The 26,756-nt window shown below is 50.1% G+C and overlaps 1 protein-coding gene across 16 annotated transcripts in view; it reads left to right on the top strand.

Annotated features, from left to right (window-relative positions):
- Positions 1-26,756, top strand: part of FRMD4A (FERM domain containing 4A) — a 659,116-nt gene that overhangs the window by 444,315 nt on the left and 188,045 nt on the right. Inside the window, exon 1 of one of the 16 annotated variants that reach the window (XM_023256379.2) lies at positions 82-247. The exons of 14 other annotated variants lie outside the window; for them this stretch is intronic. Coding sequence is in view for 1 of the 2 variants with exons in the window: in XM_023256378.2 (XP_023112146.1) it covers positions 12,038-12,046 (9 nt within the window). In the remaining variant the exon portion in view is untranslated. Of the gene's footprint in view, positions 1-81; positions 248-11,788; positions 12,047-26,756 lie in introns of those variants that run through there. One more of the 16 variants, XM_023256378.2, reaches the window with a different exon arrangement.

The following is a 26,756-nucleotide window of genomic DNA, read 5'->3' as shown; positions in this document are numbered from 1 at the left end:
GGGCGGGGCGGCGGGGGCCGGGGCGGAGGCGGCGGCGGGGCGGCGGGGGCGGCGGGGGCGGCGGGGGCGCGCCGGGACCCGGCGGGGCGGCTGCGGGCGCCGCGGAGGAGGCGGAGGCGCCGGGCGCGGATGCCGCCGGCTAGGCCACGGGCCTGCGCACCCGGGGCGAATGGGACGCCGGTTCCGGTGGATCCGCCGCTGCAAACCTCGAGTTCCTGGGCTCCGGGCGAAGCGCAGCAAATAAAAGGTAACGTGTCTTTGTTTCCCAGCCGCGACTGCCGGGAGGGATTCTGCAGCGCTTCGGTGTCCGTTTTTAAATGCTGGGGCCGGTGAAAGGGACATGACACTTCTTCCCTGGGAGCGTGGAGTCTCTGAGGTCGCGGATGTGACATTTTTTTTCAATGCACACCCCACGTGCGGCACCTACCACACTCCCTTCTGCTGCCGGCCCCCTCCCCCCATACACTTTCTCCGGCGTCTCCACCTTACGCTGTCTGAATTTACCCGGGGAGAAAGGAAAGGACGTTGCTGTAAGCAGACCTGGGTGGGATTTTTTTTTTTTTTTTAAAGAAAAACCGTTTTTATGGAAGTGACAGGGGAGTCCTGTGCTTGGGGTGCCCGAGGGTGGCAGGAGGCGGGCAGATGATCGTGCTGAAATTGACTGCCCTTTTCCATTCCAAATGGCTGCAGCAAGTTTGATGCATAGAGAAAGGGGGAGGAGAACCGGAGGAAACCTTCTTTAGGACGCGGTCATTTATAAACGACCAAACGGCCTTGCCTCGGTAGTGCAGACAGATGCCCGGACGTCGGTCCCTGTCGCGTTTGGGAGAGGTGAACCAGTCCTGCGCTTTGAAAGCGGTGTGGGCTGCCCCTGTGTGAGCAGGGACTCGGTGCCTTTCTCCAGGAGCTCGTTAGCAGAGTAACCGCTCAGCAGATTCAAGCAAATTCTGCAAAATTTCCGAGGGATGGCCCTTCTAATAATAGCTCTGGCGGTGGTTTCCTAATAGACACTCGTTCTGAATGATGCGGCCATGCCAGGCTGCCGGAAGCTCAGCTTGCTGAGAACGGCGACCCGACGCCGGTGAAGGACTCCCTGACCCCACCATGAATGGATGAGGCGCTTTCTCCCCTGTGAATGGAACATCCCAACAGAGGCCACTACCGCTGCTCTGGCTTCTTCCCCTTTGAGTCCTCGCAGCTTCTCGTGAAAGGGATTCTCAGAGCACCTCAGACAGGCACGTTTCTAAACCTGAGCTCTTCCGTGGTGACGGCCTCTTCGGTGTTGGAGGGTCACCGAGGTGTTTTTAGACACCTGGTCAGGCCGACTTCACCTGCGTTCACCTGATTGGGCTTTAGGCAACCGCTTGCACAGCCCTCCCTGCTCAGCATCCAAGCCTTGTGCTTTCCCAGCCGGAGAGCCAGGAGCGAACTTCTGACTTCATCCGGGGAAGCACCTCAGGGATGGGATGCAAAAAAATGCCTCATATTCACTGTCACTTAGCTCTGTGTGCCATCCTGCAAACGTCCGACAAAGCGGGCGTTAGGGAGACAGGGAGGACCCATGCTTCACTGTTTTGTTTTTGGTCTTTGCATCGCTTCGTGTTCCTTCGTAGCATTTGACCCCATTTCTGTGGAGTCTGATTTGGCCCCGGCCAGTAGCCCAAACCTTCGGATCAGCAGAAATCCGATTTTGAGTCTCCAGGTGCCACGCATCTCCTGCAACCCAGAGTGCTCGGGGGATGAGCCACTTCTGTTGGCCGACGGAACCATCCTGCCGCAAATGAAATCTGGGTCGTGCAACAAATAGATTGGAATCCATTTGGTCCTGAGAGGTTAAACCACTACAGTCAATTTAATTGGAAGCAGTATTTGGACATGCTTTGAAATCGATAGTATACTGTCCTGCCCGTGAACAGAATGTCGCACCCTGAGAACTTGGAAAGAAGTTTCACCTGAGGGCAAAAAGTTGTGTGGGCGGGAGTAACCCTTTAGAAAAGAAAGAGAAAGACAGTTTCAGTTCCTCTTGTGTCAGAGGGAAGCACAGTTTGTAGAAGTGAGGATCGGAAAATCCCTGCACCCTCTTTTGTTCTGACCAAGCGTGTGTTATCAGCCGCTGCTGTTGCTGTCTTCTCTTTGGCTCTCGTCTTGAACTAATTTTATTAATAAGGCTTGTTATTTATGGTACGGGGCCTCTTTGTCATGTGTAGGTGCTATTGCCGAGTCCCCTGATGGCCTGGCAGGTGGCTGGCGCCATTAGCATTATCCTGTCGTTGGGGAAACTGAGACCCCTTGAGGTTCAGGGAGTCGCTGATTTCATAACCCGCGAGGCATGCATGGCAGACATGTACAGTGCTCGGTGTGGGGGGAACAGCAAGGTTACAGCCTCAGGTCGAAGAAAAAGCCAAGAGGAATGAGTCCTTGCCTGGGTTCTGGAACTTGGGAAAAGGCTGGATAGACTAGTGGGTGTGCCATCGTTTGTGCGGGAAGGGGCTCTCTCGGCAGCCTGGCTGAGTGGAGGGGAAGGTGTGGCTGGTCTGTGATGAGATAGATGGAGGGGACCTGTCGGGGACCCGTGGCTTTAGTAAGTGTGGGGCGGGTGAGACCTCCTTCACGGGAGATCACTCTGGACGTCCCTGCATCTGCGTTCCAACTTGTGTTCTCGTTCTTGACGCGCGCGTGTGGGTGAGTAAGTAGAACACTTACTTACACTTCTAGTCACATGCTGTGTGCTTATCTGTTCGAAGGGTTGCGTTTAGCCTGACACACTGAATGACTGAAAAAGCGAGGGGGCACTTTCCAACCTAAAGCTTTGTTCTTAGATACTTTTGCGTACGTAAATACTTATCATTTATTTTTTTTAAATTTTTTTTAATGTTTATTTATTTTTGAGACAGAGAGAGACAGCATGAATGGGGGAGAGTCAGAGAGAGAGGGAGACACAGAATCCGAAGCAGGCTCCAGGCTCTGAGCTGTCAGCACAGAGCCCGACGCGGGGCTCGAACTCACGGACAGTGAGATCATGACCTGAGCCGAAGTCGGACGCTCAACCGACTGAGCCACCCAGGCACCCCTCATTTATTTATTTTAAAAGAAGGAACAGTACAGGGGCGCCTGGGGTGGCTCAGTCAGTGGAGCATCCGACTCTCGATTTCGGCTCAGGTCATGATCTCACAGTTTGTGGGTTTGAGCCCTGCGTTGGGCTCTGCTCGGACAGTGTGGAGCCTGCTTGAGGTTGTCTCTCTCTCCCTTTCTCTCTGCCCCTCCCCTGCTCGTGCTCTCTATAAACAAATAAATCAGAAGGAACGGTGCGGCTTCTGGAGCATTTCTAGTTTAATAGGTCAGAATGAGACATAGACCTGATCATAGTTAAATAGCTCTTGAAGTTATTTTAATTCACTCTGTGTACAGTATCAGAATGGATAAGTGTGGATTCAGGAATGGCTTTCATTCCCATCTTTTACCTCTTAGAGGTCACCCAATGTGTCAATAAAAATTGTGGCAGAGATTCTCTCTTTAGGTTTATGCATAGCAAAAGATCCCAGCACCTCGATGAGAAGTGGTTTCTGAGACCTCACGGGGACATAAGCCCTTGGGATAAAGATCTTCCAATGGTTACTCAGTCTGACTTCCAAAAACTGGATTCCCCTTGAGCCAAAGACGCTGCAGGCTCCCATTCCCTCGCGGCCTCCCCGGGACGCTGTGGGTCTCCCTTTACTCCACCCTCCCGCTTCTGATTCTTTGCCGCCTGTTTCCATTTCCCTCTGAAATGTAACGAATGGAACAAAAGGGGACATTGGAGTTGAAGTGAGAAAAAAGTAACCGCATCATTCCACTGCTTGCACAGGATACAGAGGTACTTGAACTTGTCCTACAAAAAGCACAAGCAGAGACTTGAATCGGGGAAACCCGGCCACTGTCCGGGAATGATGGGATTTGAGTCTTTTACTTGGTGGTGTTCTCTTGAGCCCTAATCAGACCCCAGTACCCTGCTGGTATTTTCTGTTTTTGTTTTTCCCAAGACCTCTGATCTCAGAGGCTGGTTCAGTAGCTGTTGGAGCTCTGGGCTTCAGGCTCCCCTGCTGCACATGCAGACTTGCTGGTTTCACTACTCTGTCCTGCAAGAAGTTTTTGAATCAGCATAAATCCGGCTTATCAAACATTCTCTCCCCAGCAGTTTCCTCCTGGTTCCCTAAATCCATCATTTCCCACCCTTTCCTCTGTCCCGAGAGATCAGCGTGTCTTTCTCTTATAAGGAGTGATTCAACCACACCCTTACATTTATGGCAGTCGGTTCCACCACTAAAAGCACCGTCTTAAGAATACCCATCATTATGCCTCTCGTCCTCTCACATGAGCAGAGCGGTGGCCTCTTTGAATGAACTGCACTAATGCCTATTTGGGGTGCTAGAGAGGGAGTATGTCTGTGTGTGTGTGTGTGTGTGTGTTCAGTTCTTAATTGTATCAGTGGAAATTAGGTATTTTCCCCCAAAGAGAAATGCTCTTCTCTTTGAAGATGGAAATGACTACCAAGAATAAAGACCATGGTTATTGGCAAGAATGTGAAGAATATAAACGAATAGGGGATCTGGTTCAGCTCAGTGGCCTCGTTACTACCAAATGATAATCAAGGAAAATAACCAAATAAAAATCAAGGTGGTAGCCCCGTTTGGAACGGAGTGAGGACATACAGGCAGAGCTAAGTCTCATTTGGACGTGCGTTATCTAGGATCTAGCGTGTTAGGCAGGCAGGTCTATCTGTGGTGGTTTCTGGTTTTTTGTTTTAAACTCTGGCCATTCCATGATGCAGTACAAGAAGAAACTAGTCCGCGGTTGAGATTATCTGTCCATGCACACTCGTCCCCCTGAACTCTGACAACATTCACATGTGTTTTCTGGCTTCCCTCTTATTAGTAGTCATTTGCCTGTCCATGGTTACTGTATACTTTATGTTCACATATGCTCATGGCGTTTAAGTCCCTGATCATCATGGGCACTCAGTGGGTCCTCCTGGAGTAAGTAAATCACTGAGGGAATTTATCATACTGTGCTCCCACATGGAGACGGTTAGGCATCCTTAGAAACCTAGAAAGCCCACTGGTCTAAAGTGAAATGTACTCTGTTGGGTCATCCTGTGTCTAACCTTGTCTTAGTCTGCACCGTGGTGTGGCCCCTCTTTCACAGTTGGTAATGCCTTGCCAACCTTAGGGCTAGAAGTCTTGGTACTGATGCAAAACCCTAAACCTTTTAATGATAATTTTCACTTCAAATGAGCCAGAAGCTCTCCCCCCCAAACCTCAGGCTATAACTCCATAGTTTCCATCAAAACTAGCCTGTTCTGGTGACTCAGTCTCCTTTACACGGCTTTCGCCTTTCTTTGTCCTTGCTGTATGAGGAATGCGTGAAAAAAAAAAGCGTGTAATGGGGAATTAGATTGATAACGCATGACAGCGAATGGAAATGATGGTCGGAGCCTTGCCAGGCTGTGCCATTCATAACCATAAAATGCACAATTATGCTCTCACCACATGCCTGTGAACAAGTATATAGATGCAACAAACCCAAACTAGGAAACCAAATAGTGTGGAACCATCTGGAGCTGGGCAGTCTACCTACAGACCGAGCTGGGGAATGCCGTGCTCACTTACCCATCTCTCCGCTCCCACTGGATGCCCCCTCCCCCCCAAGTATCAGATACGCATTTCTCTGTGGCTCAGAGACAGAGAGAGCGCGCATGCGCAGAAGAGAGGGGAGGGGAAGGACAAGAACCAGAGTGGAGCTGAACACAGTGGAGAGCAGTGTTCTGCATTCTCAATCCCCTTTTATTGGGATGGTTGAGTGTTTTGTAACAGAGTAACTACAGAGTGACCAGTACCACAGATGTAGCCTGTAGGTCCCGGCCTGAGGGCAGAGGCCTCGAACCCTGCAACCCAGCAGGGGCTGACGTCACCCTGAATGTGCAGGGCAGGCTGTGAACCACGCACATGTGAGATTTGGGGCTTATCAGTCAGGTCAAAGATTTCCGAGAGATGGAGTTCTAGGAATGAGAAGGGGCATATCGATTACTTTAACAGATGCGGAGATGTTTCCAGATACTCAGGGACCCTGCGAAGGCCTCAGTTACAGTGCTAAGACTAGAGGCCCCGTCGCCTGACAAGGATTTAGACGATGCACGGAGGCATGGTGGCCAGAGAGAGGAACCGTGGCGTTATCCAGCGTGGCTGTGACTTCTGTTTCTGCCACCTGCTAGCCATGAGGCCTTGGGTGAATGACTGAATCTCTCTGAGCTGCAGTTTTCTGACAAGAAAAGTTACATTCAGAGGAACCCGTGAAACCGTATCTATGAAACGACTAGCACAAAAATATGACTCTCTTAAGTGATTTTGTCTTTGTATCCTTCCCCCTGCTCGCCCCGCCCCCGCCCCAGTTTGACTTGCTTGTATCACTGGAAGGTCCTGGAACAGTTAATATGGTGAGGGTTGGTTGAGGGAGGAGGAAGGAAGAGAAGAGGGATGATTCTTCCTTTACACCAAAAAGCAGAGAGCGGATTTGAATTCTTCAGTTTTCAAAAATGATCCGAAAGGGCTTTTATCTTGAGAAAGAAAACTAGGAGAATCAAAACAAGAATTACAAAGGTTATGTCAGTCGGTGGTAATGCCGTCTTTTTCTACACAACAAAGGGAAAAATCCGGATCGCTGTGTGACGTTCTTTGATTACTTCCCATTCATTGCCATTAATTAGGAGGATTTTCAGCTGCTGTTTACTTATTGATGTAGCACTCAGGGAATGAATGCAGGGCGTTAATGGCAGAAAGAAGCCTAGAACCTGAGCTGTCCTAGATGCTGGTGGGAGTTTTTCTCTGGACACCCACAACCCCGGGACTCTGCAAATACGGGGAGTTCCTCGGTAGCCTGAGAAATCAACATACCAATTTGCATAATACCCATCAGAAATTATTTAAGCACTTAATAACCTTCTTGGTGTTAAATAAAATAAATCAGAATGAGAGATGGTCCATCTTCTGGAGACAGATTAAACAGGCAGGAGAGTAAGAGCATTAAATAAATATAAAAACAAGGGAGGTATTATTTATGGAACATTATAGCCAGATCCAGGACAAGGATATATTTTAGGTGAACCCTCAGGGACAGCTTATGGGAATAGTTTGCCTGGACAAGGTGGAGTGAGCCAGAAAAGAGAGGCTGGCATGTGTTTGTGGTTCCTTCTTTCTTTGTGCTGGAAAAGAGGGATTCTGTAACCCACCACAATTTAGTGTGTCTGCCATCGTGTTCCTAAGGTTGTAACTTAGTCGATAGAGGTTTTGTGCCTCTTCAGACACAGAGATCTAGAACTTCGAACTTGGGAGGGATATCCAAATACTCAAAGAATAATATCCAAAACCATAGCGTTTTGTTTTGTTTCTTATACAACTACACTCTTCTTCTTGCCACCATAACTGGCCACACTCTTAGGGAACTGACAAAACCCGACTGAAAAATCCCGTAAACTCTAAGGTTTTTTTTTAAAAAAATTGTTTTTAATGTTTATTTAATGTTGAGAGGTAGAGAGAGAGACAGCAAGTAGGGGAGGGCCAGAGAGAGAGGGAGACAGAGAATCCGAAGCAGTCTCCAGGCTCCGAGCTGTCAGCACAGAGCCTGACATGGGGCTTGAACTCATGAACCGCGAGATCATGACCTGAGCCGAAGTTGGATGCTTAACCGACTGAGCCACCCAGGCGCCCCTAAACTGTCAGTTTTATAGTATTGTTTTCATTTGTCGAATGGAAATAGAGAAAAGTCGGTGTTTGAGCCCACGTGTTTATTTGCAGGTAGCACAGGTGGACAGGAGCGAGGACACTTATGTCCCTGCCGTTTCCCTGCTGATGAGTAAGCGAGGAGGCAAACAGCACACGGCACTTGCTCCTGCCCTTGTCCTGAGACCCTCACTGAGACGCTGATTCTCCCTTTGGCTGTTGATCAATTTCCCCTAAATCTGACTCCTTAAAGGAGCTTCCAGAGTTCCCGAAGGCCCTGCTCAGTTTCCCCTCTTACCGGTGGTTGTTGGACCGCCGGTCTCTGCCTCCTCCTCCGAGGCTCGGCAACCATTGTCCTGTGATAAATGAGTCACTAGTCTGCCTCACTCTTCCTCTTTGATGCATTACTAGTATTAAGCTCTTCAAGCCTTTATAGTAAATTTCTCCAGCCCCTTGCTCAGCTGTTTCCTCCCCAGATTCTTTTGGGGTGAGGTGCCCACTTGTAGTTCAGCGTCTCCCCTTTTGTTCCTGGGTTATCACAGGATCGTCACAGCATACCCCACCTTCCTAGCTTGGTGCATGTGTGCCTGTGTCTGCAGCACCCACACATCACCTCCCCACCCTTGTTGCCCCCTGCCGCCTGCATTTCCTTTAAACCACAGGGCTTCACATGGACCAGAAGGACCCACCACAGCCTGGAAGCTCCTTGTTTCTTAAACTTCTGTTCTTTTTTTTTTAATGCGTATTTAAAAAAAATTTTTTTTTCTTAATGTTTTTATTTATTTTTGAGACAGAGAGAGAGACAGAGCATGAGCAGGGAAGGGGCAGAGAGAGAGGGAGACACAGAATCGGAAGCAGGCTCCAGGCTCTGAGCCATCAGCCCAGAGCCCGACGCGGGGCTCGAACTCACGGACCGCGAGATCGTGACCTGAGCCGAAGTCGGACGCTCAACCGACTGAGCCATCCGGGTGCCCCAGTGCGTATTTATTTTTGAGAAAGAGAGCGTGAGCTGAGGAGGGGCAGAGAGAGAGGGAGACACAGAATCCGAAGCAGGCTCCGGGCTCCGAGCTGTCAGCACAGAGCCGATGCGGGGCTTGAACTCACGAACCGTGAGATCACGACCTGAGCCGAAGCCGGATGCTCAACCGACTGGGCCACCCAGGCACCCCTCTTAAACTTCTGTTCTTACGCTAACTCTCACGCACTGTGTCAGTCTGGTTGGGCTGCCAGAAAAATACTGTAGACTGGGTGGCTTATAAACTACAGACATTTATTTCCTATAGTTCTGGAGCCACGGGAGTGTCTGAGGGAGGCATTCTAGGCAGGTGTGGGAGCTCGTCAAAGGCCCCGAGAGGAAAGAGTGACAGGGAGGGAACGGTAGGGAGATGACTGTTGAAGAGCAGACTGAGTGAGGGGGGCACAGAGTCGGAATCACGTGGGGCCTTGAAAGCTTCCGACCGGGGGCAGGGGGGCATCGGAGAGTGCAGATCTGGGGAGCACCGCGGCCCCACCTGGGCTGCACAGGGATAGTTTTTTTTTTTTTTTAATTTTTTTTTTCAACGTTTATTTATTTTTGGGACAGAGAGAGACAGAGCATGAACGGGGAGGGGCAGAGAGAGAGGGAGACACAGAATCGGAAACAGGCTCCAGGCTCCGAGCCATCAGCCCAGAGCCCGACGCGGAGCTCGAACTCACAGACCGCGAGATCGTGACCTGGCTGAAGTCGGACACTTAACCGACTGCGCCACCCAGGCGCCCCTGCACAGGGATAGTTTTATGGTGCTGTGTGGGGACCAGACTGCAAGGCCAAGCAGAGGTGACACAGGAGGTGCCAGATGGGTGGCAGTTACAAGAATCGGGCAGGTGATAAATGATGATGAAGTGTTCAGTGTCTGGGTATTTTAGAGAGAACCAACGACATTTTCCGGTGGGTGGGGGGTAGGATGTGGGATGCAAGACGGAAGTCCACTTCTGGGGCCCAAGGAGCAGAGCTTGGTGCTGGAGTTGCTGGTCCGTGACAGGGGAAAAGCCGTGGATGGGGGAGGGTCGGGGAGGAGGATAGGTCAGCAGTCCTGTTTGGCACACGCGGAGTTTGAGGTGCCCTCCAGATCGCCACACGGCGACGTGGAGTGGGCAGGTTTATACAGAATCCTAGATAAGCCTGCGGAAGGAGGAAGCCCGGTAACGTGGGGCTCAGCCACCTAGAGATGATGTGAGATGATGCCAGGCCTCAGTCCTGAATAAGACGAGATCTGAGGAAAAACCATAAGCACCAAACTTCAAAAGAAAAGAATATGAGTTCTGAAAAATGAAGTAATTCCTTAAGGTGTGAAGAACTCTGTTATGGTGTGTTGCTTCAGCTGGAATTCTCCACGTCCTCCTGAGGGTCTCTCTTTTTTTTTTTAATTTTTTTTTTCAACGTTTATTTATTTTTGGGACAGAGAGAGACAGAGCATGAACGGGGAGGGGCAGAGAGAGAGGGAGACACAGAATCGGAAACAGCCTCCAGGCTCTGAGCCATCAGCCCAGAGCCTGACGCGGGGCTCGAACTCACGGACTGTGAGATCGTGACCTGGCTGAAGTCGGACGCTTAACCGACTGCGCCACCCAGGCGCCCCAAGGGTCTGTCTCTTTTTTGATGTGTGAGAGGAGTATCTCTAACCCTCACACTGTAATCACATTTATTGATGGGCCACGGGCATGCAATAAACACACATTTAAAGGGTCCTATTGGGTAAGGTTTTGTTTTTTGTTTTTCTGTTTTTTAAGTTTTTTAATGTTTATTTATTTTTGGAAGAGAGACACAGAGACAGAGCATGAGCAAGGGAGAGGCAGAGAGCGAGGGAGACACAGAATCCGAAGCAGGCTCCAGGCTCCGAGTGGTCAGCCCAGAGCCCGACGCGGGGCTCGAACTCACGAACTGCGGTATCATGACCTGAGCCGAAGTCAGATGCTTAGCCGACTGAGCTACCCAGGTGCCCCATCTTTTTTAACTTTTTAAACTTATTTTGACAGAGAGAGAGTGTGTGTATGCACAAGCGGAGAAGGGGCAGAGAGAGAGAGAATCCCAAGCAGGCTCTGTGCTGTCAGCTTGGAGCCTAATGTGGGGCTCGATCCCATGATCCATGAGATCCTGGTCTGAACCGAAATCAAGAGTCGGGTGCTTAACCGACTGTGCCCCCCCCCCTTGTTTGATAAGTTTTGTCATATGAAGCCATCTCCATGATCCAGAATTGTAATTCCCTGCTCCTAGTCAGTCACGTTTACTGAGACTCTTGTGTGTTTAAAGCTCCATGCTAGGAAGTGTGAAGGATCTGAGATGTAATCGCTCCCCCTGCCTCCTGTATTTGTTCTGTTGTAGCATCCAGACTCCCTACACAGTTCTCCAATCACAAACTCATTTCAAGGCCTTTTCTAAAGTGTTTGCTGGAAGTACACTCAAGTTTGGTGTCCAGAGGGTTTGAAATGACGTGTGTAGGCCACTTGACCTACCGGGACTGCTGGCTAAATCAGGAAAGAGGAACGATCAGGAGCCCTGCCCTCTTTTGATCCGTTGTGATACAGGCAGAAAACATGTCCCTCGTTCCTTCTTTCGTGGAAGCCGCCCAAACAGCAGGCTCGGCTCCGTCCTTATTTTCTGTGGGTAGTCAACACAATAATTACCTCCTGCTGAAAGCCTTGAGAAATTGTTTCTGTGTCCAATTAGAACTTTTGATTTGACTAGCAGATACACATAACGTCTTCACTTCTGTAACTACTCACTAACGATATGCACCCTGGATATTTTTAGATCTACCATTTGCCAAACGGCCATTGCATTTTAAGGCCTTGCATTTCCTGTGACAGCTTTTCCACTGAGAGACTTGTGGGACCGTGGGTGAAAAGGAAGGGGGGGGGTGCGGAATTCCTCTTTGGTTTTGGAATCCTCTCCCTCCCTCCCTCCCCAGCCCCCCCCCTTTCCCTTCCTTTCCCGGCCTTACGCCCACCCCCAGTTTTAAATGGGGAAGAAGTGCAGTGGTTCTGGAAACTTGTCCTGTGCACGGTGCTGGGGCAACAGAATAAGGAGCCCCACGAGCAGGTCTCCAGCGGGGTCTGGGGTGGTTCGTGGGGCAGCCAGGCAGTGTTGAAACCTCTGACAAGATGAACGGAGGAAGGGAGCCGCCAGCGCAGCTCGAGTGAGTTCGAGGAGTCTCTGCCAGGCGTCTCCAGCACAGTCCTTTCCAGACAAGTCCGTTATGTAAATATCCAGGCCGCAGCCTCCAGCCCGGATCGCCTGCCCGGTCGAGATGTCAAAGGTAGCTGCAAAAACTTCCCTGAATGCAAGCAGAGCTCCTCAGCTCTCCCCTCACTCAGCTCTTTATTGGGGCATCTGGGCAGGCAGGGGGGTGTGTGTGTGGGGGGGGTGGTGGTGAAGGCTTGCTGTTATCTCCGGGAGCTGGGACCCCCCCCCCCCCCCCCCCGCGGGACTGTGGCTTTCCAGACGGGTCGTCCACGGCCTCTCAATGTGCTCTGCTGCGATGCTTCTGCAATTTTGGTCTGATCTGAGCATGAATCTCAAAAGGGCCGGCTGCTGGGCTGGAATGCTTCCTTCCAAGCCCGGAGGACTTGACGTCTGAGCCCTGGGCCCCTGGACTTAAGCATGACAGGCGCGAGTGGCTGCTTCGTGTCCCCTGGAGGTTCTGTGAAAGCAGGTGGCCATGTCCCTTTCTTAGGTGGCCTTCTCCCCCTGTGCCGCAAGAGTCCCCTAAGAGGGGAATTGCAAAGACCTAAGAATAGAATTGCAGTGTCTTACAGGTGGTCTCCAAATCGCGCTTCCGTCCCCTACATCCCCGGGGATAACGGGAGAGCTTGCCTGTCATTAACAAAGGGCATTGTTTAAGCGAAGGAAAACCCGCCTCCAAATTGTGTGGCAAGACGCCCCAGCTACCGGTGATGGCCACGGTCATTTGACACGTGGCCCTATAGCTCATACGCGGGACAAAGAGTGCATGTATTCCTCAGCCTGGGTTCTGGGCTCTGTGTCTACAGAACAGGCAAATCAAAACCGGTCTCACTGAAGGCAGAGTAAGTTGTATAGTACCTGTATTTGGGGTTGCCCTTGAAATACGTAAGGATATATGTTGTGTGAATATACGTTTAGGAATTCGTGTAAAAATAGGTGCTGAGCGCCTGTTCGGACAGTCTTGTCATTCTGTGTCAGTCACACGTATAATATCACTTTAATGTCAACAGAATGCGTACAGTAAAAATGTGATTCGTAAGACCCATAGTCGTAAATCGTGTTGTCTCATCCCGCTAATCACAGTATAATCACAATAAGGAAAAATTGGGGAAAAAAAAATCTGTAATTTAAAATGACAGATTGAATTAGACGTTAGAGCATGTAGGCAAATTCATCATGTTACCAAGAAAACGTCGTTGAAGTTCTTGGTCACCAAGTGCATGGATACAAAACCAGGCGTGTAGCCACTGCACACAGCCTTGTATTTTAAATACAGGACATTGGCCTGCACGTTTGCACGAAGGACATGGGTAGGAAAAAAAAGCAGACTGTGTTTGTGCCTGCCAGTCGGTAGTGTGGTTTTTCAAAAAACTCGTGAAACAGGGAGTGGATGTTGCCAATATTTGGTTCATCGAATGTAATATTGTGGCAGGAAGTGTTAATAATACATGAGTTATCGGAACGAAATTTCTTTTTAAATTCTTGTCTGTAGGTGTGCATAGGTACCCGTGACATACCTTAGGGTGTTTCTGTCCCTCCCCCCCCCCCCCCCCCCCCCCGCCGGAGGTCAGTAATCCTTTCTACAACGTCCCTGGCTAAAGGTCTTCCGGTCCCTTCCTGATCACATGCGGTGATGACGGGGCCACCCATTCCATTTTGAGCAGTGACGGTCTGCTTGAAAGTTCTCCCTTCTGTTGAATTCAGATGTGTCTTCTGGAACTTTTCTGCTCGTGGATTCCATTTCTGCCCACCCAAGCAAAGTTCTTCAGGCTCCTCACTAAATCATTAAATTTAATCATCATATTAGCATGAAATCATTAAATTAGCAAGTCCCTACATCCAGGCATGCCCCGTTGAATTTATACCTGGTTTTGTGTTTTTTCTTTTTTTTTAGGGTTTCTTCATTTTTCAGAGAGAGAGAGAGAGAGAGAGAGAGAGACAAAGCGTGAGTGGGGGAGGGGCAGAGAGAGAGGGAGACAGAATCTGAAGCAGGCTCCAGGCTCTGAGCTGTCTGCACAGGGCCCAGTGTGGGGCTCAAACTTACGAACCACGAGATCATGACCTGAGCCGAAGTCGGACACTTAACCGATGGCGCCCCGAATTTATACCTGTTGTCTCCATGGAATCGACACCCTCCCTCTTCCCTCACTTCCATGTCTTGGCCTGGGCCATAGATTATAGTGCAGCCTTTCCACTAGAATCTTTGTCGTGTAGGCTGGCATTTAGTTTTCCTGAGAAGACCTCATTTCCAGATCTTTACCCAATCTGGTTACTATTCTTTGCCTTGCTCTGCTTTCCTTCGTTTCCCATGTAAAATATGGCGCCCACAATGAACGTAGGTTCCCAGAAATGGCTTCACCGTGGTGGCGTGTGGGAGGGTCTAATTCCATTACTCAGGATGCTGTGCTTCTAGCGTGTGAACTGAGAATCAGACCCCCAAACTGTGAATGATGCGATCCCAGCTGTTTTAGATTTTGAAGGTACCATCTACACCTCCCTGTCAGCTGTAAATTTGGTCAGCACACTTTCTTCGTCCGGTTGTAAGTCACGGGGGGGTGATGCAGATATTGAGAAAGGCAGCCGATACCTCGTATTTCCTTACCGTTTTCCAAGCGCATGTGTATCTTCTGCGGCACTGAGCCTCAACACTGCAGATTCCCTCATTTCTGCGTCAGTTAGGGTTACATCGATTTGAACACGACGTTCAGGGGCTCCTTACTATTTCATCAGTGATGGAGCCACCCTCAGGCCATTGAGGATATGGTTGCTCCTCCCTTTTGTCAGCATAAATAAATGGCTTTCTCCTCTCTCCCTGTGCACCCACCACTCTCTGCTTTCACCTCTTCTGCACGGTCCATGTGTCCAGAATGCACCCCCTTCTCTCCCATTCCAGGCCTCCTGACATCAGGCTGCCTCTGCCAGATGTCCCGTTGCTCACATATTACTTGCTTACCTGAGTATTGCCCAGTCCCCCCCAGATGGGAGTGACGATCCCTCCCAACCTGTGCCCAGAACCTCTGACGCCCACCCTGTTGTCACACAGCTTACACCGTAGTCACCGGTGAACTTCGGTATTTCCTCGTGGGACAGGGAAGCTCGATAAACATAGGAACAAAGTCGTGTGCATCATCATATATCTAATAAGACGCCCTGCACATAATTCTGTACCATAAACACTGGCTGAATGAACACAAGCTGTGGTAGACATTATCCCACATCACCCTTTAACCCTGCCTCTCTTATCTCATGAGCACGGGTCACTAGATTACTCCCCAGCTTCCTGGAGAAGGAGACACATCTCTTCTCTAGAAGAGAAATTACCCAGCCATAGCATATGAACTCTTTAGCCACGGGCAGCTTAATTTTCTTTCCCATAGGGCACTAGTAACCTTCGCGTTACGTTGTAATTATCTACTAATGAAATAATTTTATCTTTAATATATTAACCCCTCATTATGGTTGCCATCACCCTCTCCCCAAAGTTTGCAGTTGCTTTTTCTTTCTTTCTCTCTCTCTTTCTTTCTTGCTTTCTTTTACATTTATTTATTTTTGAGAGACAGAGAGAGACAGCGTGAGCAGGGTTGGGGCAGAGAGAGAGGGAGACCCAGAATCAGAAGCAGGCTCCGGGCTCCGAGCTGTCAGCACAGAGCCCGACGCGGGGCTCGAACCCACGAACCGTGAGATCGTGACCTGAGCCGAAGTCGGACGCTTAACCGACCGAGTCACCCAGGTGCCCCGTTGTGGTTGCTTTTTCTTTTCCTCAGGGTGTTTGCGAAGTAAAATTACTTCTCTTTTTTTTAATGACGTGTTTTAGTCTAATATATACATTTTTCCCTTGGAGCTCACGCATTGCTTTCATGCTCAGAAAGCCTTCGTAAATAAATCACCTATTTTTAACATTACCTTTATGAACCACGTGGAATTTATTTCAGGGCCAGAGGTGCAGTTAGTTTATGTTGTATTAGCTAGCCCCACCATTTCCCTCCTTGCTTGAGAAGGTTGAAAGGAACCCAGAACTGGGTAGTAAGTCGTTCAGCGGCTCGTCTTGGCACAAAAATCCATTGGCTGCAGACAATGAAAACACTACTTTCCCCCCGCATCTTGCTTTCAACGTATCTTTGAAGGCTCTTTGATTGTTCTTAGGCTTTCCTTCTTTCGCATGTCAACTTGGGTTCTCCCCCTCTGTCAGTTTGTGACACACTGAAAATATTCCTCCTGTTTTTACAGGATATAAAGTTGCCCTGCGCCCTCTTGACACATTGTATATGTTGTACCCAAATCTCGGGAGTTCTCTTTGTGGATACGTTGTGTTCTTTGGATGTGTGCATCTTCATGCTTTCCTCCAATTTCATTTTTTTTTTAATTTTTTTTAACGTTTATTTATTTTTTGAGACAGAGAGAGACAGAGCATGAACGGGGGAGGGGCAGAGCGAGAGGGAGACACAGAATGGGAGGGAGACACAGAGCCCGATGCGGGGCTCGAGCTCATGGACCACGAGATGGTGACCTGAGCTGAAGTCGGACGCTTAACCGACTGAGCCACCCAGGCGCCCCACTCCAATTTCATTTTTATTATGTCATGAAATTGTTACTTGTTAAGTCTCCATTCTACATCCTTTTAGCTCCACAGAGTCAACCTTTTCGTTGTTGTTTTTCCGAACTTTTAAAAACTGTTTTCCTCGTGTCCGGGGTCCCTGTCTGACTCCTCAGCCCTCCTTTTCTACTGGAAAGATTCTAAGTACGGTCATCAAAGTGAAAGAAGTATAGTTATTTGACTCTTGCTTTGGGAGAAGCATCTCCATTCTACCCCAAGACTCCACCACTAAGATACAAGAGCCAAATGCAACATGACACAGAACACCTGTGATTTTCTTGGCGTCTGTCCTTAACTTACGGTGGGATGTTAGCTGGGTAGGTAGGTTCTTACTGCTTCTTTGCATCTTTTGTTTCTTCGGGGTTAATGCCTCGCTCGGCCGCATAGAGAGGACGTCTGCATGGACACCTGTGCTGGGAATGGTGCGGAAGAATAACACCCCGCACCTGCCCAGAGGAACAGGTGCAAGAACCTTCGTCTCCTCCGTGAACGCTGCAGACTGCGGCCTGGCACAGTGTGTGTTGTCCAGCCAGTGTTGATGCACGTGTCGTGTGCTGACTTTCCCGAACGTCCTTTTTTAGGCCAACTCCAGAGTTCCTCACGTCAGCTCTCCCGTTGGCGATTGCCAGCTAGCACAGGATGGCTGTGGGAGACGCTTCCGCTGGGGAGAAGGCCTGGCCATCCAGGGCCCCTGGCTGGATGAAGTGTCCCCTCCACATATAGCCAGGGCCGCCACAGAGCTCTGCTCAGCGCAGGGGACAGCTGTCCACGCCAGTATCCTAACCCACCCTGCCGAGTATCAAACTTCTTATGTGAGTGGACAGAAAGCCTCAGCCTCACCTGGGCCATCCTGGAGTTGGGTGGGAAGGTTCACTGCGTCCTGCTCAGAGAGACCTTGCATTTCCCTACTGGAAACTTCTAAAGGCCTTACTGATGGAGGGCCTCCTCCGCCCCAAGCGTTAGGAATGACCTGCATTAACTTAGTTATTCCTCACAGCAGCCCCTCGGGGGTGGCACCATGACTGTCTCAGTCACGTCGAGGGAATGAGACACGGGCTGGTTCAGTGACACGCAGCGGGTCGCCCCCGGCTCGCCTGTGGTGAAGCCGGCATAAAACACAAACCCACGCAGTCAGGCTCCGAGCCAGCCTCCCGTCCTCCGTGAGCCCCGGGGAGCAGACCGGGCAGGGCGACGGGGGGGACACGGTGCCTCAGGCCTGGGGCAGCGGCCGGACGGGGCGGGCGAGGGGAAAGCACGAGCGTCCACAGAGCTGGGTCTGGAAGAATGAGCAAAAGCCAATGTCCGTCTCTCCCTGCAGCCAGGGGTCACTGGTAAGAAGTGTGACCGTGGCTCTTTGTCACCGCGGTGTCTTGGCAGCTGGCTCAGCCCGGGACCCCCAGCTCCTTTCCTCTGTCGGGAGTAGGCTCTGGACTCTTCCCGCCCCCTCTGCAAATACTAATAGGAATGGCAGTAATCACACAGCCCAGGGCGGGTAGGATCAAGTCTCCGTGTGTGCGCGGGGCGTGCGGGACCCTGGGTCTGGCAGAAAGCACCAGCCTGCAGACAGTCCGCTTACCGCTCTCGAGGCATCGGTGGGAGGGGAACGCAGAAAGGCCTGCTGCCCTCCGGGGCGCCGGACGCCTCCCCTGCGCCAAAGGTAACCGAAGCCAGCTTTCCGCCCTGCTCGCCAGCTGGGGACCTGCAGTGCAGGGCCTAACCGCGGGGCCCGTGCATTCCGGGCTCCCGGTGTCCGTCTGCTCCTGACCGTCTATCAGAGGGGTAGGCCTCAGACAGACGAGGGGGATGGTCTGTCCCGCTCTGGCCCGTCGGTCGCGCCGACGGGACCTTGTCCTTCCAAGTCTGCGACGTACCGGCCTCCACGTCAATAGCTTGTCCTCAATTGCAGCGTTTTGTTGGAAGGTGGGAAGAGTACCCTTCCCTCTTCCCTTCCTTCCCTCCTCCCTCCCTCCCCCTTCCCTCCTCCCTCTTTTCCTCCTCCCCCCTTCCCTCTTCCCTCCTTCCCTCCTCCCTCCTTCCCTCCTCCCTCCCTCCCCCTTCCCTCCTCCCTCTTTTCCTCCTCCCCCCTTCCCTCCTCCCTCCTTCCCTCCTCCCTCCCTCCCCCTTCCCTCCTCCCTCTTTTCCTCCTCCCCCTTCCCTCCCTCCTTCCCTCCTCCCTCCTTCCCTCCTCCCTCCTTCCCTCCCCCCTCCTTCCCTCCCTCATTCCCTTCCCCCTCCTTCCTTCCCTCCTCCCCTCCTCCCTCCTTCCCTCCCTCCTTTCCTCCCTCCTCCTTCCTTCCCTCCTCCCTCTTTTCCTCCTCCCCCTTCCCTCCCTCCTTCCCTCCCCCCTCCTTCCCTCCCTCCTTTCCTCCTCCCTCTCTCCCTCCCTCCCTCTTTCCCTCCCCCTTCCATCTTTCCCTCCCTCCTCCCCTCCTCCCTCTTTCCCTCCCTCCTCCCCTCCTCCCTCTTTCCCTCCCCCCTCCTTCCCTCCCTCCTTCCCTCCCTCCTTCCCTCCTCCCTCCCTCCTTCTCCACAGCCCACGGCTTCACTCTGGGTCAGAGTTCCTCTTCACCGGGATCACCAAGCCCAGCAGTGGAGCTTCCTGTCTGCCCTTACTGCTTAACTGTCTGGGTCCACTTCCTCGTCTTCTAAACGTCAGACCCAGAGAACGTTAGTGCTTCCTGAGCCTCTGCCCTGCAGCACCACCTGGGGAGAATGGGGATGGCTTGTCCTGTAGGACTTGTGGCTCCATCACACGCGACGCTGGTCCTCTGGGTGGCAGAGTCCGGGTTAGCACCGTCTACCCCAGAGCAGCGAGCGGCCCTGTGCTGCCCTCAAGCCCTAAGCGCACCCACAGCACCATGACTTGTTTTCCCGCGGAGAAAACCCCGTTCCTTTTGCTGAAGGCAGAAGCAGGATCTGAGCAACTGTGGCCTTAAAACAGGCTTTACAGGGACGCCTGGGGCTCAGTCGGTGAAGTGTCTGACTTCGGCTCAGGTCGTGATCTCACGGTTCGTGAGTTCGAGCCCCACGTCAGGCTCTGTGCTGTCGACTTAGAGCCTGCTTCAGACCCTCTCTGCTCTCCCTCTGCCCCTGCCCCACTCGTGCTTGCTCTCTCTCTCAAAATAAATAAACATTAAAGAAAAAAAAAAAGACTCTTAAAAAGCATGCTTTACAGATGTCCTCTGGTAAAGCATTGGACCAGCTTGTGCCCTCTTCAAATGCAAACGTGTGGGAGGTTGAGCTTTGAAGAATGCAAGGCTAGTTCAGCTTTCATCATCCGTCGCATCACCATGTGAATTTGTCATAGAGCCCCTCGCTAATCACTTTCATCTGGGTTTTAGAGGTTACAACTGGATTCTGCAGCCAAGAGTCTCAAGGACACGCCTGTGTGTGTCTTTCTCTTCGGTCCGCCTTGTGGTCAAGGCGGAGGTGAAACAGTTTGCCAGAGGACAGGGGGCAAAACAGGGACAAGGTCATTCTCTCTGAATCAGACTTCTGGTGTTTGTCACCTTGTGTCTCCTTCCACTGCTGTGTTATTTTAATATGATGTCACGTAAAGACAGAAAAGGTAGGTTTGAGATGGGGGAGAGGAGATTATGGGTGATAAAGCTGGGCAAAATACCCTTAATCTTTAAAGATGATGGGCAGAGGCTCCCCAGGCCTGTTTTGATATTATAATATTACATTATAACAATTTATTGTCTCTGGCATTTCCATGCTGCAGGTTAAGTGTGAGCATCAGCAAACGTATGCATATTTCCCACAAATTTTAATTTGCCTGAAGTCCTTTCTGTCTGCGTGTTCGCGGTGAGCTGCGTTTCTCGAGGCCGCCGTGAAAGTATCGCCTTCGTTCGTCTCTTGGAGGTGACAGTGTTGGGATCGTTGAGATTTTGTGATCCTGTGACTTTCTGGCACCTGAGCCGGGTCGCTGGGGCTTTGTCAGCCCGAGAGGAAGCTCTCAGAAGAACGAGGGAGGGATGTGACGTGTGGAGCTGACCCCAAGAGCAGACGCTCCAACAGTGAGTTGTGCTGGGACATTGTAGTCATGTCTCTGGAATTTCCTTCTGAGCCACAGACGGGCCCGGGTCAAAGGGCGGATTGTGAGGTGTTGGGTAGCACACCCCCCCCATGTGGCAGCCTTGGGATGCTCTGTGGTCTAACGGACCAGGCTAGGACAGGAGGCTTGTCTCTGTGTTGGGACCTTGGTTTGCATGCTTTTGAAATCCGAATTTTCTACATGATGATAAAATTTTAAAGGATAGGATTTCAGGATTTTGGAGGGGGGAGGGGTATTGATAACTTTCCTAAATGAAGATGTTTTGGAAGGTGAATTCTTCACTTTATACAATCCTAGTGAGTCTTTAATATTTCTTTTTTTTTTTTTTTATGTTTATTCATTTTGAGAAAGAGCGAGACAGAGCATGAACAGGGGAGGGGCAGAGAGAGGGAGACACAGAATCGGAAACAGGCTCCAGGCTCTGAGCTGTCAGTACAGAGCCCAACATGGGGCTTGAACACGGACCGTGAGATCATGACCTGAGCCGAAGTCGGAGGCTTAACTGACTGAGCCACCCAGGCGCCCTGAGTCTTTAATATTTCTCATTTTATTGCCTCGGTCTCTAAAACGAATAGGAGTCGCAACACGATAACTTACTGGGCCCAGAGACCAACCAAGTGGGCGTGTGGAAGCAAGGTTCAAAGGTATTTTTGCCGGCTGTGAATGCTGCCTCCCCTCCCCTGTGCCCACCCTGCCCTCACCCCACTGCCGGGTCCTCAGGATCAGTCTCGCTATAAATGTGCCTCAGGAAATGTAATGGTCACACGTGCTAATGAAATGCTTTTTAGTTTTTATTTTTGAAAGCTACGTGCGTTTCCAAGCTCAGAATCAGTGACCCCTGTAACCATTTGTACACCTGCATTAGGTTTCTATGAAGATGTCATAAATAGTGGAACTCGGGTTATTTCTTTAATTTTTTTTTTAATGTTTATTTTTGAGACATTAAGAGAGCATGAGCAGGGGAGAGGTAGAGAAAGAGGGAGACACAGAATCAGAAACAGGCTCCAGGCTCTGAGCGCTCAGCACAGAGCCCGACGTGGGGCTCGAACTCACAGACCGCGAGATCATGACCTGAGCCCAAGTCCGACGCTCAACCGACCGAGCCACCCAGGCGCCCCGAACTCGGGTTATTTCTTCAGAGCGCTTCCTCCGTTCGTGTGTACCATAGTGCGTAAATTATTTGGCAAGGGACAAAAACAGGAGAGGGAGGAGGGAGAGCAGGAGGGAGTGAGAGGGAAAGGTGATGTGTAGAGAAAAGAGTCATAATGCGAAGCCTAGTAACTTCTGGTCGCCATTTTTTTAAATTCCACCTGCAGAGAGAGGATGTATCGGGTTGTTCGTCTTCAGTGTTCCGACGCACCCGTGTGACCATTACAATTCTCATTTGTAAACTCATGAATGTGATTCGATATGTTAAAAAACACAGGCAATCTAAAACCGATTCGTTGAGAAAGAAGCTTCTCAGGATCCATTTCCTCTGGCTGACCTCAAACACCGTGATTTTGTTTTTCTAGATAAAGTTTCTTGTTTTTACATTTGTTTTAACTGAAAAAAAAAAAAAAGTCAGTCATATTTGGATGGTTTGGGAGGAAACTGCCCGTAAGCCTATTACCCTAGCACACCAACTATTTTTATGTTGGCCTCCCGATTCCTGTCCACACGCGCGATGATTTTATAGGCTGCCTTTAAACTACACATACTGTTTCGTTTTCGGCTCTGCTCACCTAAGCTGGCATCGTAAATGCACGTCTCTGTTTATGCACAGTCTTCCTGATTCCGTGTGTGTCTTAACCGCGGAGTTGGATCAACAGCGTGGACCCCGGCTTCCAAAGTCACGCTTTTCTATATATCCTTGAGCATCACGGTGCATTTGGCAGGCCTCTGCTTGGTGTAGAATTGTATTTGTGGCAAGACGATTTATGTTGGGGTAGCGGCCAGCTGACATCTACAAGAAGCCGTGTTCTCCGAAAGGATTTCCTCTGAGAGGGACGCCAAGGCTCCCAATTGTGTCTGAGCAGCTGAAAATGAAAACAAGCAAAGCACTATTATTTTACCATTGTTCAGTTTCAAAAGAAAACTTGAGTAGGCCTGGCAAGGCAGACAAAGCTGCAGATGTCCACTCTTTCCCGCACACGCCCAGGATGGTGAACCTTTTCTGAACTGATGAGAGCAGGACAGGCCCGTCTTCCTTTAGTCCGGAACAACAACCATCCCCCTTTTGAGGAAAAAAAAAAAAAAAAAAAAAGCCCCATCAGTGCCATCAAAAGACAGGCATACTTTCAAAACCATGATGATTCAAAGTTGGGTTTCTGTTTGGACTCAGTTCTCTGGGCTGCGTTCCCCCCCCCCCCCCGCCCCTACCGCCCAGGGACATTTTGCCTTCCCAAAGGGAGACAGCGTGTAAATTCCCTGGTAACACAGGGTGCGTGGTCATAAATTCCCCAGGCCTGAAAATGGAGGCTCTTTGGAAGAGAAGAATGAATTTGGAAAAATTCAGTAGAGCGTCACCTCTCCAGGGGTAGTTAATTCCTTCAACTGCTGAGCAGATAAGGTGAGATTCTTTGACGGAATGAGGATTTTATCTTTCAGATGAAAATGAGAGCCGCACAGTAAAACTTGTATGTGTGGGTGTGAGCTCAGTGTCACGTCACACTTGGCGTGCTTCGAAATGATTCTGAGAAAATGATATACGGCCTCTTTGGTGTTGCAGTTAAACCTTCATTTGAGGGGAGCCTGGGTGGCTCAGTCAGTTGAGCATCTGAGTCTTGATTTCTTTTCAGGTCATGATCCCAGGGTTGTGGGATCGAGCCCCTCGTGGGGCTCCGTGCTGTGCGTGGAGCCTACTGAAGATTCTCTCCCTCCCTTTCCCTTTGCACCTCTCCCATGCTTGTGCTTTCTCTCTCTCTCTAAAAAACAAGAAAGAAAACAAACAAAAAAAACCACCTTTATTTGATATCTTGGCGATTCCAATTTCCCTTTGTTTGTATCAGTTTTGTTGAAATGTGGGTAAGTAAGTCAAGAACGTGTTTATGTCCTTAGCTTTTATGATAAAAACAAAGCTCCAAACGTTGTGTTTTAGGGACACCTGGCTAGCTCAGCTGGCTGAGCATCTGACTCTTGGTTTCAGCCCAAGTCATGATCTCACAGTTTATGAGTTCGAGCCCCCACATCGGGCTCGGTGTTGACAGCAAGGGGCCTGCTTGGGATTCTCTGTCTCCCTATCCCTCTGCCCCTCCCCTGCTCTCTTTCTCTCTCTGAAAAATAAATAACCATTAAAAAAACACTTTGTGTACTGAAGGTTCTATAGGGACAGGCAGGTTTCCTTTATAAAAATTCTCCTGTGTCCCCCACCCTTCAGAGAATTTTCTGAAACCTATAATGTCTTTAAAGGAATTTCAAAATAATGTGCTGGATGGTTGTGGACTTTTTCTTCCTTGAACCTCCTCTGTGTTAACCTTGGGTTCTTTCTATTAAGAACTGAATTGCTGGGACTTTGTACCTTTTGGCGTTTGGACCCACTTCACCAATTCCCCCCAACCTCCTGACACCCCTCCCCCCCAGCTCTACAACTACCAGTAGGTTCTCTGTGTTCATGAATTTGTTTCTTTGTTTGTTAGTGTAAATTCCAAATATAAGTGAGGTCATTTGTCTTTCTCCGACTTATTTCACTTAGCCTGATGCCCTCGATGTCCATCCGTATTGTCACAAATGGCAAGATTTCCTTCTTTCTTCTAGCTGAACGATACTCCGCTGAATATACGTACCACATGTCCTTTATCCATTTATCCACCAGTGGACACGTAGGTTGCTTCTGTGCCTTCTCTGCTGTAAATAATGATGCAGGGAAAAGGCGGATACATTTATCTTCTCGAATTCGTGTTCTCATCTTCTCTGGATAAATACCCAGAAGTGGAATGACTGTATCGTGGGGTAGTTCTATTTTTAATTTTTTGAGGAACCTCCGTACCGTTTTCCACAGGGGCTGCACCAGCCTGCGTTCCCACCAGCCATCCACGAAGGTTCCCTCTTCTCTGCATCGCCATCAACACTTGTTGTTTCTTGTCTTTTTGGTACTGGTCACTCTAACAGGTGTGAGGGGTATCTCACTGTGGTTGTGATTTGTATTTCCCTGACGATGAGTGATGTTGGGCATCTTACCATGTGTCTGTCTGCTGGCCATGTGCAGGTCTTCTTTGGAAAAATGCCCCTTCAGACCGTCTGCCCATTTTATAATAGGATTGTTCCCAGTTTTGCTGCTGAGTCCTAAGAGTTCTTTATATATTAACACCTTGCCAGATATGTGACTGGCAAGTAATCGTCTTCCATTCAGTGGGTTGACTTTTCATTTGGTTGATGGTTTCCTTTGCCGGGCAGAGGCTTTGTATTATGATGTAGTCCCATTTGTCTATTTTTTGAAGCTAATGGGTTTTTCAAAATGAAGTCAGCCAGCTGGGATGCCTACTGTGTGCAGTTAGTGGTTTCTAATGGGATTGGAGCCCATTCTCCTTTTAAGGCGATTAACACCTAACGTTAAGAGTTCCAAGAACGAATAAGGACTTTTCACAGAGCCACCTCATGCCCATGGCTGCCTGCTTTGGCTTTTATGTGCAAAATGGCAAACCTCTGGACTGAAGTTGCCCTCCGTTTGTACCGTCCTTTAACCTCTGTTGGAGTGCTTATGGGCGTGTGAAATTTCTCGTGATGGTTTTTCTAAGAGCTGGGGACTGCTGAGTCATTACCGTAACTCCCATTCGAGAGACTTTATTTGGGCCCCATGCAGGCAGAGCCTGTTGTTTTGGTTAAGATCCCATAACTAAGGAACTCGGACTTGATGGTAGCTTGGTGGGTGAGGAAGTCACCCTCCTTCTGGCGAAGGAGACTCTTCTCATGGGAGTACAAACCAGTTTGGGACATGCTGATGGTTAGAGAATAATCCCCGTTGAGCCAGAAGATGCTATCTCTCCCATCTTTCCTGGAGAGAGCACTCTTGAGAAGGGACCACGATAGCTGTGCAGGGAGATAAGGCCAGGCCTGCCCTTGGGTCTGCATGAGGCGGCTGCTCACTGGGCAAAAAGAAGGTGGCTTCAGCGGGGGCTGCAGAGTCCTATAGAAATACGAGGGCTTGGAAGGACCCTTCTGGGTCTTCTGGTCCAGACAGCGGTGTTGGAACTTGCTCTTACTCATTGTAACAGCCAGTAGGTACGTTTCCGGGAATTCTGCGTGCCAGGGGTAAAACATAGCCATTATTGACATTAAATTATATAAATTTAGAGTCAAGTATGTTATATTAAAAACAAAGGTAATAAATACGCAAAACCCGTCGCTAATGGATGGGAAATTTCCTGTTATTTGACCAGACTTCACTACCATCCATGCTCCTGGAATTATTTAAGTCTATTGCGTGTGTGGGAAATACCATCCGTGTTGTCGTGTGGACAGTAACTGGAGATCAGACACCGTGAAGATATCTGGAGTGCAGAGAGATAAGTTTTGGTTAGAGCGGTGGCCCGCTGACATCTAGAAGGAGCCTCATTCTTCAAAGGATTTCCTTTGAGAGGGATGCCAGGGCTCTAGCAGATGCTACAAATTAAGGCTTCTTCCTTCCAGAAAGCCAGTTATTAAAGCTCTGGTGGCACTCCATTGGTACCAGCCCAGTCGCTTTTGTATAGGAGACGGGGCTGCAGAGACGAATGGACCCGGGGGGCCAGGACCCGGCGTGGGTCTCCTCTTGCTTGCCTGGATGCTCTTTCCGTTACAGGGCTGGTGGTGATAGTTGTGAAAGGCACAGGGTCGGGGGTCAGGCTTAGCTGTGAGCATTTAGCCTCCCACGTTCTTCTATCACAGGTGAAAGCAGTGTAGGGACTAGGGTAGTAAACAATTATCCTGTGGAGAAAGAAGCTTCACAGACATCAAAGGCAGTTGCGTGTGAGGTGGTCGTCTGCTCCCATGTGCTCGGTAAGGGGGACTGTCGGGGGGGACAGGAGAGGTGGCAGAGACGGGATACTGAAATCTGCCCCTGACACGTGGTGATACAATTACTGAACGGAAGAATGATTAAAGCGCGGAACACTCCTCACCACCTGGTATCAGGTTATGAACGTATTTGCTAATTTATTTTATATCTCCCCCGTA

This window comes from Felis catus, chromosome B4, assembly GCF_018350175.1.
Source record: "Felis catus isolate Fca126 chromosome B4, F.catus_Fca126_mat1.0, whole genome shotgun sequence".
Taxonomy (NCBI): domain Eukaryota; kingdom Metazoa; phylum Chordata; class Mammalia; order Carnivora; family Felidae; genus Felis; species Felis catus.
Note: the sequence above shows the minus strand (reverse complement) of the source record. Positions and strands in the feature narration are given on the sequence as shown.